At 40.0% G+C, this 16,239-nt stretch overlaps 4 protein-coding genes across 8 annotated transcripts; 1 reads left to right on the forward strand and 3 right to left on the reverse strand.

Moving 5' to 3' along the window:
* Positions 1–204: 204 nt before the first annotated feature.
* Positions 205–4,319, reverse strand: gpr61l (G protein-coupled receptor 61-like). The gene is made up of 2 exons (XM_077603316.1): positions 4,004–4,319; positions 205–3,471 (listed from the first exon to the last, which is right to left on the reverse strand). The coding sequence occupies exon 2, from the start codon at positions 3,414–3,416 to the stop codon at positions 2,127–2,129; it is 1,290 nt and encodes a 429-aa protein (XP_077459442.1). The 5' UTR covers positions 3,417–3,471; positions 4,004–4,319; the 3' UTR covers positions 205–2,126.
* Positions 4,320–4,555: 236 nt separating this feature from the next.
* LOC144075196 (protein mono-ADP-ribosyltransferase PARP3-like) lies at positions 4,556–9,484 on the reverse strand. 5 transcript variants are annotated; one of them, XM_077602009.1, is made up of 10 exons: positions 8,712–9,484; positions 8,582–8,666; positions 8,375–8,500; positions 7,795–7,950; positions 7,589–7,724; positions 7,028–7,251; positions 6,711–6,950; positions 6,439–6,616; positions 6,219–6,362; positions 4,556–5,693 (listed from the first exon to the last, which is right to left on the reverse strand). In XM_077602009.1, the coding sequence occupies exons 1-10, from the start codon at positions 8,879–8,881 to the stop codon at positions 5,515–5,517; spliced, it is 1,638 nt and encodes a 545-aa protein (XP_077458135.1). In that variant the 5' UTR covers positions 8,882–9,484; the 3' UTR covers positions 4,556–5,514. The 5 variants fall into 5 exon arrangements, with proteins under 5 accessions (XP_077458135.1, XP_077458136.1, XP_077458137.1 ...); XM_077602010.1 differs by having other exon boundaries at positions 8,582–8,825; positions 9,057–9,483; XM_077602011.1 differs by having other exon boundaries at positions 8,582–8,637; positions 9,057–9,480.
* LOC144075198 (uncharacterized) lies at positions 8,424–13,148 on the forward strand. Its single transcript, XM_077602014.1, has 2 exons — positions 8,424–8,666; positions 8,712–13,148. Exon 2 carries the CDS (start codon positions 9,559–9,561, stop codon positions 10,654–10,656), a length of 1,098 nt encoding a protein of 365 aa, XP_077458140.1. The 5' UTR covers positions 8,424–8,666; positions 8,712–9,558; the 3' UTR covers positions 10,657–13,148.
* On the reverse strand, positions 10,686–15,725 carry parp3 (poly (ADP-ribose) polymerase family, member 3). The gene is made up of 10 exons (XM_077602013.1): positions 15,556–15,725; positions 15,126–15,324; positions 14,915–15,040; positions 14,309–14,488; positions 14,103–14,238; positions 13,150–13,373; positions 12,833–13,072; positions 12,561–12,738; positions 12,341–12,484; positions 10,686–11,815 (listed from the first exon to the last, which is right to left on the reverse strand). Exons 2-10 carry the CDS (start codon positions 15,303–15,305, stop codon positions 11,646–11,648), a joined length of 1,578 nt encoding a protein of 525 aa, XP_077458139.1. The 5' UTR covers positions 15,306–15,324; positions 15,556–15,725; the 3' UTR covers positions 10,686–11,645.
* Between the last annotated feature and the right edge of the window lie 514 nt (positions 15,726–16,239).

Here is a 16,239-nt window from a genome sequence, read left to right on the forward strand (position 1 = left end):
CTTCGATCCCAGGTGGGCCCTCATTTTGTGGAGTTTGCATGTTCTCCCTGAGCCTGTTTATAACAAAATCATCCCAACTTTTGCTTTGGTGGTATATAGTACCCTCTAGCGGGCATACTTTTGATCTGTTGTTTCAATCAAACAACTTTCAATTATGTTGCCATTCTGACATACCAAAATATTCATTGGTTATGAGTCCCATCTTCTAGCACAATCTTCTACTATCTTCTACAATAATAAACTTCTGTTACTTAACTCGTGTCTTGATTGTTTTCATCTCATAATTAGAGGCTGAGTATTTGACTTCTTTGATTTTTTTTGTATTTTACTCACTATGTAGATTACATTTACAGTACCAATATAATCAGGAAAAAAAAGAAGAAAAATTAAACTGTAGAAAATCCCACCGCAACATCCATAAAAGCAAACTGCATAGTGTACACAACATTTTCATTATCAATATCAATGAGTAAGCATTTGTGTTTCCAGAAAACAGCTGACAACTCATCGATAAAGACCAAGTTTTGGATTAAATTAGAATGTATATTTATGAATATGAATATTTATTTATCTCCGTGGGTCAAGTAAAGGGTTAGTCAGGGTTGGGTTTAATCCTGAATTTGTAGTGATGCTCAGGTAAGGATGATGGTGTAAGGTTAGCTGTTGGATGAACTGGGTTTCTTATGGAGATTAAAACTGTGCTCATCTAACTAGAAAAAAAACAATATTACATAAAATATGTATACATCTTGGTTTAGTAGTAATCATGTGTTTGACAACTGTTTGCTGTGGTCAGAATTTACTCTCTTCCTTTTATGACAGAATAATACAAACACCAGCAGCCATAAAATAGCACTCTCTGGGCACTTAAGAGCATTATCAATGTCCTGTAGTGATTTCCATTACATATTCACTATTGCGGAATTATACATTTCACCATTATATAATACATCTGTCTCTCCTGCCTACCCTTTCCCCATTTTTACATGTAGATGAGACAATCTGAGCATAAAGGCTGCTTCCAGTCATGCATGTCGATCCAGAATAATTAGACTCCAACTATACATCCAACCGAAATATCCTTGTTATCTGAGTCACTGGCTCACTCAATTGCCATGACGATGGAGGTAGATGACATTTGGCGTCTATCAGCATATCTGTTGCACACAGGAACTCGGACGTATTGCCCCTCAGATTCATGAGAGCTCTTCTCATTGCAAAGCCTGCTGTGTTTGTCCTGTGCTATGGGATACTTTATTGCTATGTGGTAGTTGTGCTATGCAACTGGTTATCCAGTTACACTATTATTTTCATGGCTACATTAATACACAGTACTTCTTCACCTCAATCACCTTCAACGATATGGACATGGAGGGGAAAAAAACATATTGTCAAGAATCTTCTTTTCCTTAGAGAACATTGCAGTCAATTCTTGAATCATACCACCACCGTACAATAGCTGCATTTCAAGTAAAACATACCGTATTGGCCCAAATATAAGATGAGCTCGATTTTAAGATGACCTCCTCTTTTTCAAGACTCAAATTTGACTTTTTGAACACCAAATTTAATTTTTATAGACAAAATAATTACAGTACATCTGAAACAGATTATAACAATATATTCAAGTCTTGAAACAAATCTGAATATGGAAAAACATTGCAATAAAATAATGCAAACCTATTTAAACTTGAGATTCGCTGAGATATGTCATGTCTGAACATTCGCACTCCAAAATAATACCACTTTTTTAGTCTTATTGCAATATAAAAAACATCATCTTAAAATAACAATACAGTAAAACATTTTGCAGAGTCCCACTATTTATATTAGAAAGCATTTGTGTCGAAATGTGCACAAAGAATTTCATTAACCTTAAAGTGTTGTTTCTTGAGCCACAAAGTACAAATCTGTATTTCTCCTCCTTTTTCTGTCCTTTATTTCTTGTTTACGTAATCGACACCACACAAAAAAACAACACTGCAACCCTAGTATTAAAGGTTTTTCATAGCCAAAGCACCTGGTCCAAAAAGACAAACACTAGCCAGGATGTAGGGGTGAAATGAAACAAGTCAAATTGAAGTATAATGGAAAAATATTTAATTCATAAATTAGGTGAACATCATTTAAGGGTTATCTGGTAGTTGTCCGGGGATTTTAACCCTTTGGTCCATAGTGTTTCTGGGACTGGTGTTGGCACAGCTGGAGCGGGTTTGGGCTGTGCTGCTTGTTCTCTGGATGAACTGGAGGAAGTTCTCTTGCAGGGATCCATCGTGGCTAGAAATGGCAAAATCCACTGGCTGGGTCAAGCAGCAGCGCCGGAACTTGACGAGCTCCTCTCTGATTTGCCTATTTAGTAAACCGTAGAAGAACGGGTTGACTGCGAATGAAGAGAAGGCGAGCCAGTTGACTGCCTCTTCCAAGTCTCCTGGGCTGTGCATTGAGCCAGTCAGGGACATTTGCAGGTGGAAGATAAAGTAGGGGAGCCAACAAATCAAGAACTGACCCACAATGAATACCAAGGTGAGGGCTGCTTTGCCCCCAGTGAACGCTCTCTCTGGGGAAAGTCTCTGAGGCACAGAGCGGCTGGTGTGGATCATGGTGGTCTGGCTGCTGATAGAGCAGGAGCGATTCTTATCCAGGATTGTGCTGGCCCATGTTGAAACAGCAGGGACTTGTTGCAAGGCGGCCGAACGAGCGACCTTGTACACTGCGCAGTAAACGGTAAATATAATCACTGAAGGAAGCAGGAAACAAAGGACACTATAGAGCACTGCAAATACTCCTCGAAGGCGGCTGTGGCTCGCATGAAGAGAGCAATGGGCTGCCGCAATTGAGCTTTGGTGTCCATATGCCGGCCATCCGAACAGAGTGAACAGAGCCAATAGAAGTGACTTGATCCAGATAAGGACCATGACACCGATCGCCAAATGGATGGTCATCTTGACCTCGTAACGCATTGGGTGAACAATGTAAAAGTAGCGCTCTACGCTGATGGCTGTGATGGTGAGAATGGATAAACAGATGAGGAATACATTAAGAAAGAGGTAAACCTGACATTCCAGGACCGTGAATACCACAGTGCCAAAAAAAGGCGAGCTAGATATGATTCCCAGCGGCATGAGGAGGACGGCGCACAGCAGGTCCACAGCGCAAAGATGACAAACAAACGCAAACCTCTTCAGGTGTGGCGCTCGGGCAATGGCTACCATTACACCGATGTTGGCTAACAAAGCGATGAGATTCAGCGTCACCATGCAGAACAAGCCAAAAAGGTCTTTGAGCTGCGATTGGGAGCTTGTGACTATACCCACATTGGAAGGAACTGTCGGATGTTGCTCCCATGGGGCAGTGGTAAGATTTGGCTCTGCTTGGTTGGAGACAGGTAAAATCAGAGGATCAAACTTCTCAGCCATTATTTTTCCATAACTTGCCCTGCTTGTGCTGGGGATCTCCTTACGGCGGGAGGACCTGAGACCCAGAGACACGGGTGTTTAGTAATGCAATCAGCAATTGTTTCTTTGGTTTTGCGTGATCTTAGAAACCAACCCCAACGAACATGATCCTTATGTTTAATCTCGAGATTTTTTTTTAAATCACACCCTGTTTTGGTCCCGGTTTTTCCAAATCTGCACAAAAATACAAACTATATTAGGTTCACTGTGTTATGAACAGTGCTTTTGTTTAATGAAATATATGCATCTATACTTACCTTTTGGAGTGTTATTGGTAATTAAAATGGTCAACATCTGAGCATAATTAGAAGGCTTATTTTATCAATAAAATTGAATTTCAGTAATGCAAAACCACATCTTGATATTATTGCACAGCCTGAAGCAACCTGTTATGCTGTATTCAATTTTTCCACAAGTGCTTGTGACATTTATTAGATATTAAATCACAATTAGATTATTCCACAAGCGTTTATTCTTGAAGCTAGCCATAACTGTCAAAACTGATTAAGAACAATTTATAATCAAAATAGCAATTCAAGAGTACCCACCCATGATCCTTTGCGTGTAGCTTGGTTAAATTCAGACATCTTAATCAGAACTTTGGATAGTTCCATATTGAAATGCCACGATTCCAAAGCACAGTCAAGACCAGATCTTTGAGGTTGGCATCCTAGGTAATGATCTTTGTGTGATCAAGTGCAACAGGTTGATTACTCCCAGGCACTCTGAAGGTTCAGCCAGTCACAGGTGTGTGATATTTCAACTCAGACAGCCGCTGATCTTTGCATTTTTCAATATTCCAGATGTCAACTGATGCCTTCTTGCTCCTTTCAGCCCAGCTCCAGTTGAGCTTACATTCATGATTCGGGCTGTGCATGGCACAGAGTGTCACACATTGTATTGTTGTTCCCCCCCCCCCACTCTTCTCACAAAAAAAAGACACACACTCCACCTTCTGTCCCCAGTCAAGTCCCAACTTCCCTGGGTCCTACTTTCCACCAAATTAAGGCAGGACACATAATTCAACTCAATGCAGACACACTTTCAAATCCAAGAAGTATGGTAATGAAGTAGTAAGTACACAAACATAACAGAACAAATAGTGGAGCGGGAAATTGATTTATTGGTTTTACCATATAGTGCAAATTATAGCACAGCATGTTGGTCATTCCACAAACACCACATAGTGTTACAGGAACCTCCAAACTCAAACACCATACGTTCAGTGACATTTGTTGACAAAATAAAGTTTCCCATGGGAAACAATATAAAGTGAATCCATCACTTTGCAGCAGAAAACGTATCTATAATAACATTCATCATTGTCACATACGTAAAAAGCAAATATAGTATACTGGGGGGGAGGATATTTTCATAAAAAGATGTGACAATACAAACTGGGGAGCAATGCGCAGTAAATGATAATAATAATAAATGTTGGGTCAGTTTTGTGCAAGTTTATACACTTCATGCTAAATACACAAGCATCTGCTTGGTAAAATACATTTCTGTGTGAAATTAAGAATTAAATTGCACTGCTCGTATTGCACTAAAAACACAATTGTATTTTGAACAATTACCCAACTTTTGGTGGGTTCGACTTTGTAGGTTCCACTTTATATATAAACTTTCGTAAACACAAATCTACCCCAGTATTTCCAACTTAATATTGCATTGCATAATAGATGCATACCCAGGGCATTTTTTTAGCAGCTTAAAAATCTACACAGTGCTTATGATTGGTAGTAAATCAGTATTTTCAAACATTTATATAATATAGAAGAATTTTAACAAGTAGGCTTATAGAATGCACTTCATATAATGCAGAGAGCATAAGCAGGCATTACAATTCGATTTGAGGCCTCTCCTAGAATTACTTATAGCCACCTGCACCATTGATTTATTGCAATCCAAGACAGGCTGTCTTTTATATTACTATTTTTACTCAAGCCAAGTTTGCGTTAGTGTACTTCAATCCTTCACAATAACTGTAGTAATATAGATAGTAAAAATACATGAGAACATGACATGCCAGGCATGGTATGGCGTATGTCTTGTCTTACCACATATTCAGATTCAGTTCAAGTAGGTAGCGCAAGCGACACTGACTCTCTTTGTAGATCACATATTCACTGTTTTGGAAGTGGCTCATTGAGTACTGAGACTGCTTGATAGGTTTGCCCTGAGGGACAGCAACCTTCTTGTCATCAAGGGTGATGAAGATGTCTTTAGAAGGATCTGGAGAAGAAGTCCTTTGAATTTAGCAAATTGGAACATACATATGGGCAGCACAATATGAACATCTGTTAAAATAATACTGTGAGGAATAAAGCAAACCACATTTGTACAAGCTAATTGGGAACAGGTAGGTGTGTCATGATTTGGCAATAAAAAATAAATAAAAAACAAGCTTCCCTGAAGTTCTCAGTTATTCACAAGCAAAGATGTGTCAGGCTCACCTTTTTGTGAACAAGTGCATTATAAAAAATAGTCGCATGGTTTAAGGACAATTTTCCTACATGTACAATTCCAACTAAATTTGGAATTAGTTGGAATTGTACATATCAAAAGGTTCAAAGAATTTACAGAAATCCCTGCAGGTAAGCAGCAAGGCCAAAAACTAACATTTAAAACTTGTGACCTTCGATAACTCAGGTGTCCTTGCACCTAAAGTGTAAACCTTAGTAAATCCTGATTGGCACTATTTCCATAAGTGCAACTTAAATGTCTGATGTAATCAAACTTGTGATGTTGCTTAAGTACCTGGTTCCACTTGACCTCTTGCAACTACAGAATCATAGCTGTCAGGAGCCTTCGTCAAGGAAAAATTGTCTTTGGTGATGGTATGTTCTCTTCCAAGGGCCACTTCACTCAAAAACATCACGCCGGTATTTTTAGATGTGCGCACTAAAAAATGAGAGCGAAAAGCCATTTGTCATGATTACAACAAACAAGGTTTGTTTTGGGATTTATTCGGCCGTACCGTAACATGCTGACTTGTAGTTTTCCGATGCAAAATAAATGCCCCGACCAACACGACCCACTGGATGGGGCATTATCCTCAAACCACTTTTAAGTATAGCAGCCACGACTGCTATGTTTGTGCCATGCCAAAGCAGACGGCGGTTCTCCAATGCGTCATTTTCTCCAAATCGTTCTCCCTGTAATGTAATGAATGAATCCCATCATCATTGTCTTTGAATTAAGAACTAAATATCAACTATTAAAAAAAAGCAAAGAAATACAAGAACCTACCTCATTTTGTCTGTTCACTTCCCATACATTGACAATTTTCGGCTTCTGGGACCCCTGAGTTTGCTTTAGGTATGTTTCTATGATCTTGAATGTTTCAATACTTTTGTCCATCAGAGTGAGTTTACAGTTGAGGGAATTGTAGTCTTGGTCTAGTTGTTGAGGAACAGTCTCTATCATCTCTTCATGTGCCTTTTCTGTCTCTGATTTTAGGGTCTGGGCGAGCTCAATATCAGCCAACACCTACAAGGGCACTCATGAAATTGAAGACCAGCTGATGATCAGAGAATAAAGAATATATAAAGAAATAAACCTTTTACCATTAGCATCTCTTTCTTCTTTTCCACAATGTCAAGGCTGTCAATTGTTGGCGGACTGTTTTGACCAAAGTTGTGTGGGATTTCTGTGAAGAACTTGGAGGAAAGTTCTTCAAGACGCCGCTTTGTTATCCTTTGGTTCAAGGCTGCTTCAATTTCTTCAAGCACCTCAAAACCTTTTGCAATCTGCAGCTTGCTTAATTTACCCAAAGGCATCTTCTTAATATCTGAATCAAAATAGTAAAGACTTTTTATTGCAAGTTAATATATAAAGATTCTACAACCCAGTTCTAAAATATTGTGACACAATTTACATGGTAGAATAGATCATTGATTTAAGAGTGAGCAAAACCACATGAGACAAACTTAAAATTGGTCACACTTACATAACTCTAGTTTCTAGCCAAAAGCAAATGTTCCATTTTCTTATACTTTTTCTACATGTTCAAATTTCACAAGGGAAAATCACACACCCATTTTTATAGTAGAAAAGTCATTATTCCATTCCACTAGATGGCTAAGTTACGAGAATGGATGCTAAAACAGCAGTGAAAGTAAACCCACCTAAATTCATACATTCCATTGCCTGCTTGAACATGCCTCTGCTAAAAATCAGCTCAATGAGTGCCTTTGTGGCATCATCGAGGGTGCAGGGTATGTTTTTTGTGACCTTGACAACTGTTCCATCGACAGAGTCCACCTAAAAAATGTAAGAAACTAATCATGTTTTTTGTAAAGGCAAATAATCAATAAGTAGTTAATAACATTACCTTAACCTCAATTAACGTGTACTTCCCAGAGTGAGAGACAAAATTCATTCGATCATTCCAGCTGTTCTTTGTCTTGTCCTTAAACTTCTTTTCAAAGTCATTTACAGCACCGTCAACATCTGAAAATGTATTCAGTTTGGATTGTCCAATCTCACCCTGAATTAGGATGAAAGCGGATACAGTTATTTTCAATTAATATATCCAAAACATTACCGAATATATACACATGGCAAAAGAAAATATGTATTCGGTCTGCGACGAACAGTGCAAGTTATGATTTATTGGCTGATTCATGCAGACATTTTTTAAGTCCAGCCTTGGGAAAGACTTTTTTTTGAATATGCAATCCTAAAACTGTCATAATTGTAACATGGCACCTGTTGTGAACATGAATGAATGTTTATTGCAGTGTCATTCAGTAAATTATTTCACATTTGATCCAAATGTGACATGAACATGTTTAGTGGCATTTCAAAGTGGCACACCTAAAGTTTTGATCATCATATCACTTAGCTTATCAACACCAGCGCATACCAAGTGGCAATATGTTGCATATGTAATTTCCCTCACACAAACTCACCACTCTGCCCCATCTGTTCCATGAATAGAATTTGTTGGCTGCTTTTATGACTTGTATGACATAAAACTTATTCTTGTTCAATCCAATATTCGTCTGATTAAGCATGCAGTCATAGTCATCGTGCACCTGGAAGGAAACAGCACAGTATTGGTATTCAATGTTGTTGTTGATGTTGTGCATATAATGACTGAGCCTTGGTTGCCCTACCTCTCCTCTCAGCGAACAGAACTCGTCCACGGTCTTCTTGCCTTTGACTTGTGGTCCTGCAGCCAAAAGGGCCTCTTTAACGGAGGTAACGACATCTTTAGGCTTAACTAACTCGGCCTCTTTAACGGAGGTAACGACATCTTTAGGCTTAACTAACTCGGGCTCTTCCTTCACCTTTTTGCCCTCCGCCTTGGCAGCCGAAGCAGCGCGTCGCTTTGGTGCCATGCCGACATCGTTTGAATCGCTGAAAGGCCAACACAGAGCTGATATACTGCTAAAGTAGCCACGATGCCCGGGCATGTTCAAATGGAAATCGGCCTAACCGATACAGCCATAACAGAAAAAATATTAACATGTATTTATCGAGCAACGAGGCGCACAAGGCTGCATTTTCCTCTTCCGCATAAGCGATCTGTTATCATTACATGGCTTAATAACGAATCTGCGTCACCGTAAAGGCCCCCTCCGAACTCACCTTTTGACTTTGATTCGAGTCACAAAGACGGAGTGAAGAAAGCACACTGACAACAAATATCGCACCCTGAAAGTTGTCACTTCATCGTATTGAAGGTCTGACTCGGGCTTTTCGGGAAGTTTCTCGAGTATTTACATTGCTAGTAGCTGTTAGCATCAGGCCGTTTTACATCCCCCGGGAGTACTCGCACGTTATCATAATAACTGCGTATATACGTCCCTCGGCCGATGCGACAGTCGCCCGCGAGCTGCTTCACGCCACTGTGTCCCGGCTGCAAACGTCACACCCCCAGTCTCTCCTTCTTATCTCTGGTGATTTTAACCATGCTCCCTTGGCTTCTACTCTCCCCACCTTCACTCAGTATGTGAAGTGCCACACCAGGGAACAAAAAACTCTGGACCTGCTGTATGCCAACACAAAGGAGGCATACAGCTCAGTCCTCCTCCCCCCACTGGGCCGCTCAGACCACAACCTGGTCCATCTGATCCCCACCTACATCCCTATGGTGAAGAAAATAAAACCTACCACGAGGATCATACAAAGATGGACCGAGGAGACCAGCATGGTACTGAGGGACTGTTTTGAGACCACTGACTGGGAGGTGCTGTGCAACTCACATGGTAATGACATTGACAGCTTGACCGCCTGCATCACAGATTATATTAACTTCTGTGTTGAGAACATTGTACCCTCCAAGAAGGTCCGTTGTTTCTCCAACAATAAGCCGTGGGTCACCAGGGATCTAAGGGCCCTCCTGAACAAGAAGAAGAGGGCTTTTAGGTCTGGGGAGAAAGAGAGCCTGAAAATGGTCCAAAAGGAGCTGAAGAGAGAGATAAGGAAGGGTAAGACCATCTACAGGAGGAAGCTGGAGAACCAAGTCCAGAGAGGCAACACCAAAGAGGTCTGGAGGAACTTGGGGACTATTTCGGGCCATGGAGGCAACAGCGAGATAGACCCGGAGTCTGGCGGCAGGGAGTGGGCCAATGAACTGAATCAGTTCTTTAACAGATTCAGTCCTGCCCCCACTCCCCTGACCCCCGAGACCAGGAGCAACGCTCCCCCCTCGTTCTCCTCCTCCTCCTCCTCCTCTTCCTCCCCCTCTTCCACCGGTCTCTGCATTACTGTCGATCAGGTGATAAAACAGCTAAAGAAGATCGAGGCAAGGAAGGCTACCGGTCCAGACGGCCTCAGCTCCAGACTACTGAGAGAGTGTGCGGATCAGCTTGGTATAGTGATTCTGCATATTTTCTACCTCAGCCTCAGTCTGCAGAAGGTCCCCACCTTGTGGAAAACTTCCTGTGTGGTCCCAGTTCCTAAAACTGCGTACCCCAGGGAGCCAAACCACTTCAGGCCGGTAGCATTAACCTCTCACCTGATCAAGACATTGGAGAGAATCATCCTCAATCACCTCAGCCCCCTGATGAATGCAGAGCTGGACCCTCTGCAGTTCGCCTATCGTCCAGGTATTGGTGTGGAAGATGCTACCACCTACCTGATGCATAAAGTTATCCAATCCAATCCAATCCAAATTAAGGCAGGACACATAATCCAACTCAATGCAGACACACTTTCCAATCCAAGAAGTATAGTAATGAAGTAGTAAGTACACAAACATAACAGAACAAATAGTGAGCGGGAAATAGATTTATTGATTGTACCATATAGTGCAAATTATAGCACAGCATGTTGGTCATTCCACAAACACCACATAGTGTTACAGGAACCTCCAAACTCAAACACCATCTGTTCAGTGACATTCGTTGACAAAATAAAGTTTCCCATGGGAAACAATATAAAGTGAATCCATCACTTCGCAGCAGAAGACTTATCTATAATAACATTCATCATTGTTGCATACGTAAAAAGCAAATATAGTATACTGGGGGGGAAACTTTCATAAAAAGATGTGACAATACAAACTGGGGAGCAATGCGCAGTAAATGATAATAATAATAAATGTTGGGTCAGTTTCGTGCAAGTTTATACACTTCATGCTAAATACACAAGCATCTGCTTGGTAAAATACATTTGTGTGTCAAATTAAGAATAAATTGCACTGCTCGTATTGCACTAAAAACAATTGTATTTTGAACAATTACCCAACTTTTGGTGGGTTCGACTTTGTAAGTTCCACTTTATATATAAACTTTCGTAAACACAAATCTACCCCAGTATTTCCAACTTAATATTGCATTGCATAATAGATGCATACCCAGGGCAATTTTTTAGCAGCTTAAAAATATACACAGTGCTTATGATTGGTAGTAAATCAGTATTTTCAAACATTTATATAATGATAGAAGAATTTTAACAAGTAGGCTTCTAGAATGCACTTCATATAATGCAGAGAGCATAAGCAGGCATTACAATTCGATTTGAGGCCTCTCCCAGAATTACTTATAGCCACCTGCACCATTGATTTATTGCGAACCAAGACAGGCTGTCTTTCATATTACTATTTTTACTCAAGCCAAATTTGCGTTAGTGTACTTCAATCCTTCACAATAACTGTAGTAATATAGATAGTAAAAATACATGAGAACATGACATGCCAGGCATGGTATGGCGTATGTCTTGTCTTACCACCGGTTACATATTCAGTTCAAGTAGGTAGCGCAAGCGACACTGACTCTCTTTGTAGATCAGATATTCACTGTTTTGGAAGTGGCTCTTTGAGTACTGAGACTGCTTGATAGGTTTGCCCTGAGGGACAGCAACCTTCTTGTCGTCAAGGGTGATGAAGATGTCTTTAGAAGGATCTGGAGAAGAAGTCCTTTGAATTTAGCAAATTGGAACATACATATGGGCAGCACAATATGAACATCTGTTAAAATAATACTGCGAGGAATAAAGCATACCACATTTGTACAGGATAATTGGGAACAGGTAGGTGTGTCATGATTTGGCAATAAAAAATAAATAAAAAACAAGCTTCCCTGAAGTTCTCAGTTATTCACAAGCAAAGATGTGTCAGGCTCACCTTTTTGTGAACAAGTGCATTATAAAAAATAGTCGCATGGTTTAAGGACAATTTTCCTACATGTACAATTCCAACTAAATTTGGAATTAGTTGGAATTGTACATATCAAAAGGTTCAAAGAATTTACAGAAATCCCTGCAGGTAAGCAGCAAGGCCAAAAACTAACATTTAAAACTTGTGACCTTCGATAACTCAGGTGGCCTTGCACCTAAAGTGTAAACCTTAGTAAATCCTGATTGGCACTATTTCCATAAGTGCAACTTAAATGTCTGATGTAATCAAACTTGTGATGTTGCTTAAGTACCTGGTTCCACTTGACCTCTTGCAACTACAGAATCATAGCTGTCAGGAGCCTTCTTCAAGGAAGAATTGTCTTTGGTGATGGTATGTTCTCTTCCAAGGGCCACTTCACTCAAAAACATCACGCCGGTATTTTTAGATGTGTGCACTAAAAAATGAGAGTGAAAAGCCATTTGTCATGATTACAACAAACAAGGTTTGTTTTGGGATTTATTCGGCCGTACCGTAACATGCTGACTTGTAGTTTTCCGATGCAAAATAAATGCCCCGACCAACACGACCCCCTGAATGGGGCATTATCCTCAAACCACTTTTAAGTATAGCAGCCACGACTGCTATGTTTGTGCCATGCCAAAGCAGACGGCGGTTCTCCAATGCGTCATTTTCTCCAAATCGTTCTCCCTGTAATGTAATGAATGAATCCCATCATCATTGTCTTTGAATTAAGAACTAAATATCAACTATTAAAAAAAAGCAAAGAAATACAAGAACCTACCTCATTTTGTCTGTTCACTTCCCATACATTGACAATTTTCGGCTTCTGGGACCCCTGAGTTTGCTTTAGGTATGTTTCTATGATCTTGAATGTTTCAATACTTTTGTCCATCAGAGTGAGTTTACAGTTGAGGGAATTGTAGTCTTGGTCTAGTTGATGAGGAACAGTCTCTATCATCTCTTCATGTGCCTTTTCTGTCTCTGATTTTAGGGTCTGGGCGAGCTCAATATCAGCCAACACCTACAAGGGCACTCATGAAATTGAAGACCAGCTGATGATCAGAGAATAAAGAATATATAAAGAAATAAACCTTTTACCATTAGCATCTCTTTCTTCTTTTCCACAATGTCAAGGCTGTCAATTGTTGGCGGCCTGTTTCGACCAAAGTTGTGTGGGATTTCTGTGAAGAACTTGGAGGAAAGTTCTTCAAGACGCCGCTTTGTTATCCTTTGGTTCAAGGCTGCTTCAATTTCTTCAAGCACCTCAAAACCTTTTGCAATCTGCAGCTTGCTTAATTTACCCAAAGGCATCTTCTTAATATCTGAATCAAAATAGTAAAGACTTTTTATTGCAAGTTAATATATAAAGATTCTAGAACCCAGTTCTAAAATATTGTGACACAATTTACATGGTAGATCAGGGGTAGGGAACCTATGGCTCGTGAGCCATATGTGGCTCTTTTGATGGGTGTATATGGCTCTCTGCTAATCTGTGTGGTAAAATATGGGAACCGCTGGTGAGAGACCACCTAAGTCCCGAATGCAGCGGCTTTTGAATCATATTTTTTCTTCATTATACTCTTCTGCATGCATACTCTCATTGATACTCATTGATTAGCAACAGTGAAAACATGTTCTTAAAAAAATTCAGAGACTTCTTTTTTACTTTCAAAGTGGTGAAATGATTAAAAAATGCACACATTTTCATGTATTTTTACTTTTAAATTCTGAGTATGGCTCTCAAGGAATAATGTCTGAAAATATGAATTGTTTATGGCTCTCTTCGTCAAAAAGGTTCCCGACCCCTGTGGTAGATCATTGATTTAAGAGTGAGCAAAACCACATGAGACAAACTTAAAATTGGTCAAACTTACATAACTCTAGTTTCTAGCCAAAAGCAAATGTTCCATTTTCTTATACTTTTTCTACATGTTCAAATTTCACAAGGGAAAATCACACACCCATTTTTATAGTAGAAAAGTCATTATTCCATTCCACTAGATGGCTAAGTTACAAGAATGGATGCTAAAACAGCAGTGAAGTAAACCCACCTAAATTCATACATTCCATGGCCTCCTTGAACATGTCATTGCTAAAAATCAGCACAATGAGTGCCTGTGTAGCATCATCGAGGGTGCAGGGTATGTTTTTTGTGACCTTGACAACCGTTCCATCGACAGAGTCCACCTAAAAAATGTAAGAAACAAATCATGGTTTTTGTAAAGGCAAATAATCAATAAGTAGTTAATAACATTACCTTAACCTCTGTGTCATGCTCTCCATCAACCTCAATTAACGTGTACTTCCCAGAGTGAGAGACAAAATTCATTCGATCATTCCAGTTGTTCTTTGTCTTGTCCTTAAACTTCTTTTCAAAGTCCTTTACAGCACCGTCAACATCTGAAAATGTATTCAGTTTGGATTGTCCCATCTCACCCTGAATTAGGATGAAAGGGGATACAGTTATTATCAATTAATATATCCAAAACATTACCGAATATATACACATGGCAAAAGAAAATATGTATTCGGTCTGCAACGAACAGTGCAAGTTACAATTTATTGGCTGATTCATGCAGACATTTTTTAAGTCCAGCCTTGGGTAAGACTTTTTTTTGAATATGCAATCCTAAAACTGTCATAATTGTAACATGACACCTGTTGTGAACATGAATGAATGTTTATGGCAGATTGTCATTCAGTAAAATATTTCACATTTGATCCAAATGTGACATGAACAGGTTTAGTGGCATTTCAAAGGGGCACACCTAAAGTTTTGATCATCACATCACTTAGCTTATCAACACCAGCGCATACCAAGTGGCAATATGTTGCATATGTAATTTCCCTCACACAAACTCACCACTCTGCCCCATCTGTTCCACGAATAGAATTTGTTGGCTGCTTTTATGACTTGTATGACATAAAACTTATTATTGTTCAATCCAATATTCGTCTGATTAAGCATGCAGTCATAGTCATCGTGCACCTGGAAGGAAACAGCACAGAACGTATTGGTATTCAATGTTGTTGTTGATGTTGTGCATATAATGACTGAGCCTTGGTTGCCCTACCTCTCCACTCAGCGAACAGAACTCGTCCACGGTCTTCTTGCCTTTGACTTGTGGTCCTGCAGCCAAAAGGGCCTCTTTGACGGAGGTAACGACATCTTTAGGCTTAACTAACTCGGGCTCTTCCTTCACCTTTTTGCCCCCCGCCTTGGCAGCCGAAGCAGCGCGTCGCTTTGGTGCCATGCCGACGTCGTTTGAATCGCTGAAAGGCCAACACAGAGCTGCTATACTGCTAAAGTAGCCACGATGCCCGGGCATGTTCAAATGGAAATCGGCCTTACCGATACAGCCATAACAGAAAAAATATTAACATGTATTTATCGAGCAACGAGGCGCACAAGGCTGCATTTTCCTCTTACGCATTAGCGATCTGTTATCATTACATGGCTTAATAACGAATCTGCGTCACCGTAAAGCCCCCCTCAAAACTCACCTTTTGATTTTGATTCGAGTCACAAAGACGGAGTGAAGAAAGCACACTGACAACAAATATCGCACCCTGAAAGTTGTCACTTCATCGTATTGAAGGTCTGACTCGGGCTTTCCGGGAAGTTTCTCGAGTATTTACATTGGCAGGAAGAGGCGGAGTTGCCATCCCGTTGTCAGCCGCTAGAGGGACGCCAAGTGGCCGCAGTAAAGAGGTAATATATACTGTAATATAGTCATCTATGATCAAACTGTAGTGTAGTACAATTACGTATACAAAACGGGATTATATACTATACATGCAAATAATCCACTTGAGAAACAACATGACGTGCACGGGAAAATCCAATCCTTGTGAGGATAACGAGCATGGAAAATGAATGGAAGCATTTTTTGTCACCAAAATGATACTATTTAGACACTGATTTTGTGCATTTTCACCACATATCAGATCCTTTAAATACTTTTTGCTGTCAGACATAAATAATCCTAAAAGTCTGACTGATATATATCCCCATCAGCCCCCCAAAAAATGGAGAACTCAGGCTGAATCTTGCATTTAATGGGGTAGTTTTAGTTTTAAAAATGTGTAGCAGATGGAATCTAAAATCATGTTTTACAATAAATGGCTTATTTAAACAGTTTGAACACAAGATGGCAGTGTTAAAGTAGTCTTGGCAGGTTGTAGTTC

The sequence above is a fragment of the Stigmatopora argus genome, chromosome 6 (genome assembly GCF_051989625.1).
Source record: "Stigmatopora argus isolate UIUO_Sarg chromosome 6, RoL_Sarg_1.0, whole genome shotgun sequence".
In the NCBI taxonomy this organism is placed as follows: Eukaryota; Metazoa; Chordata; class Actinopteri; order Syngnathiformes; family Syngnathidae; genus Stigmatopora; species Stigmatopora argus.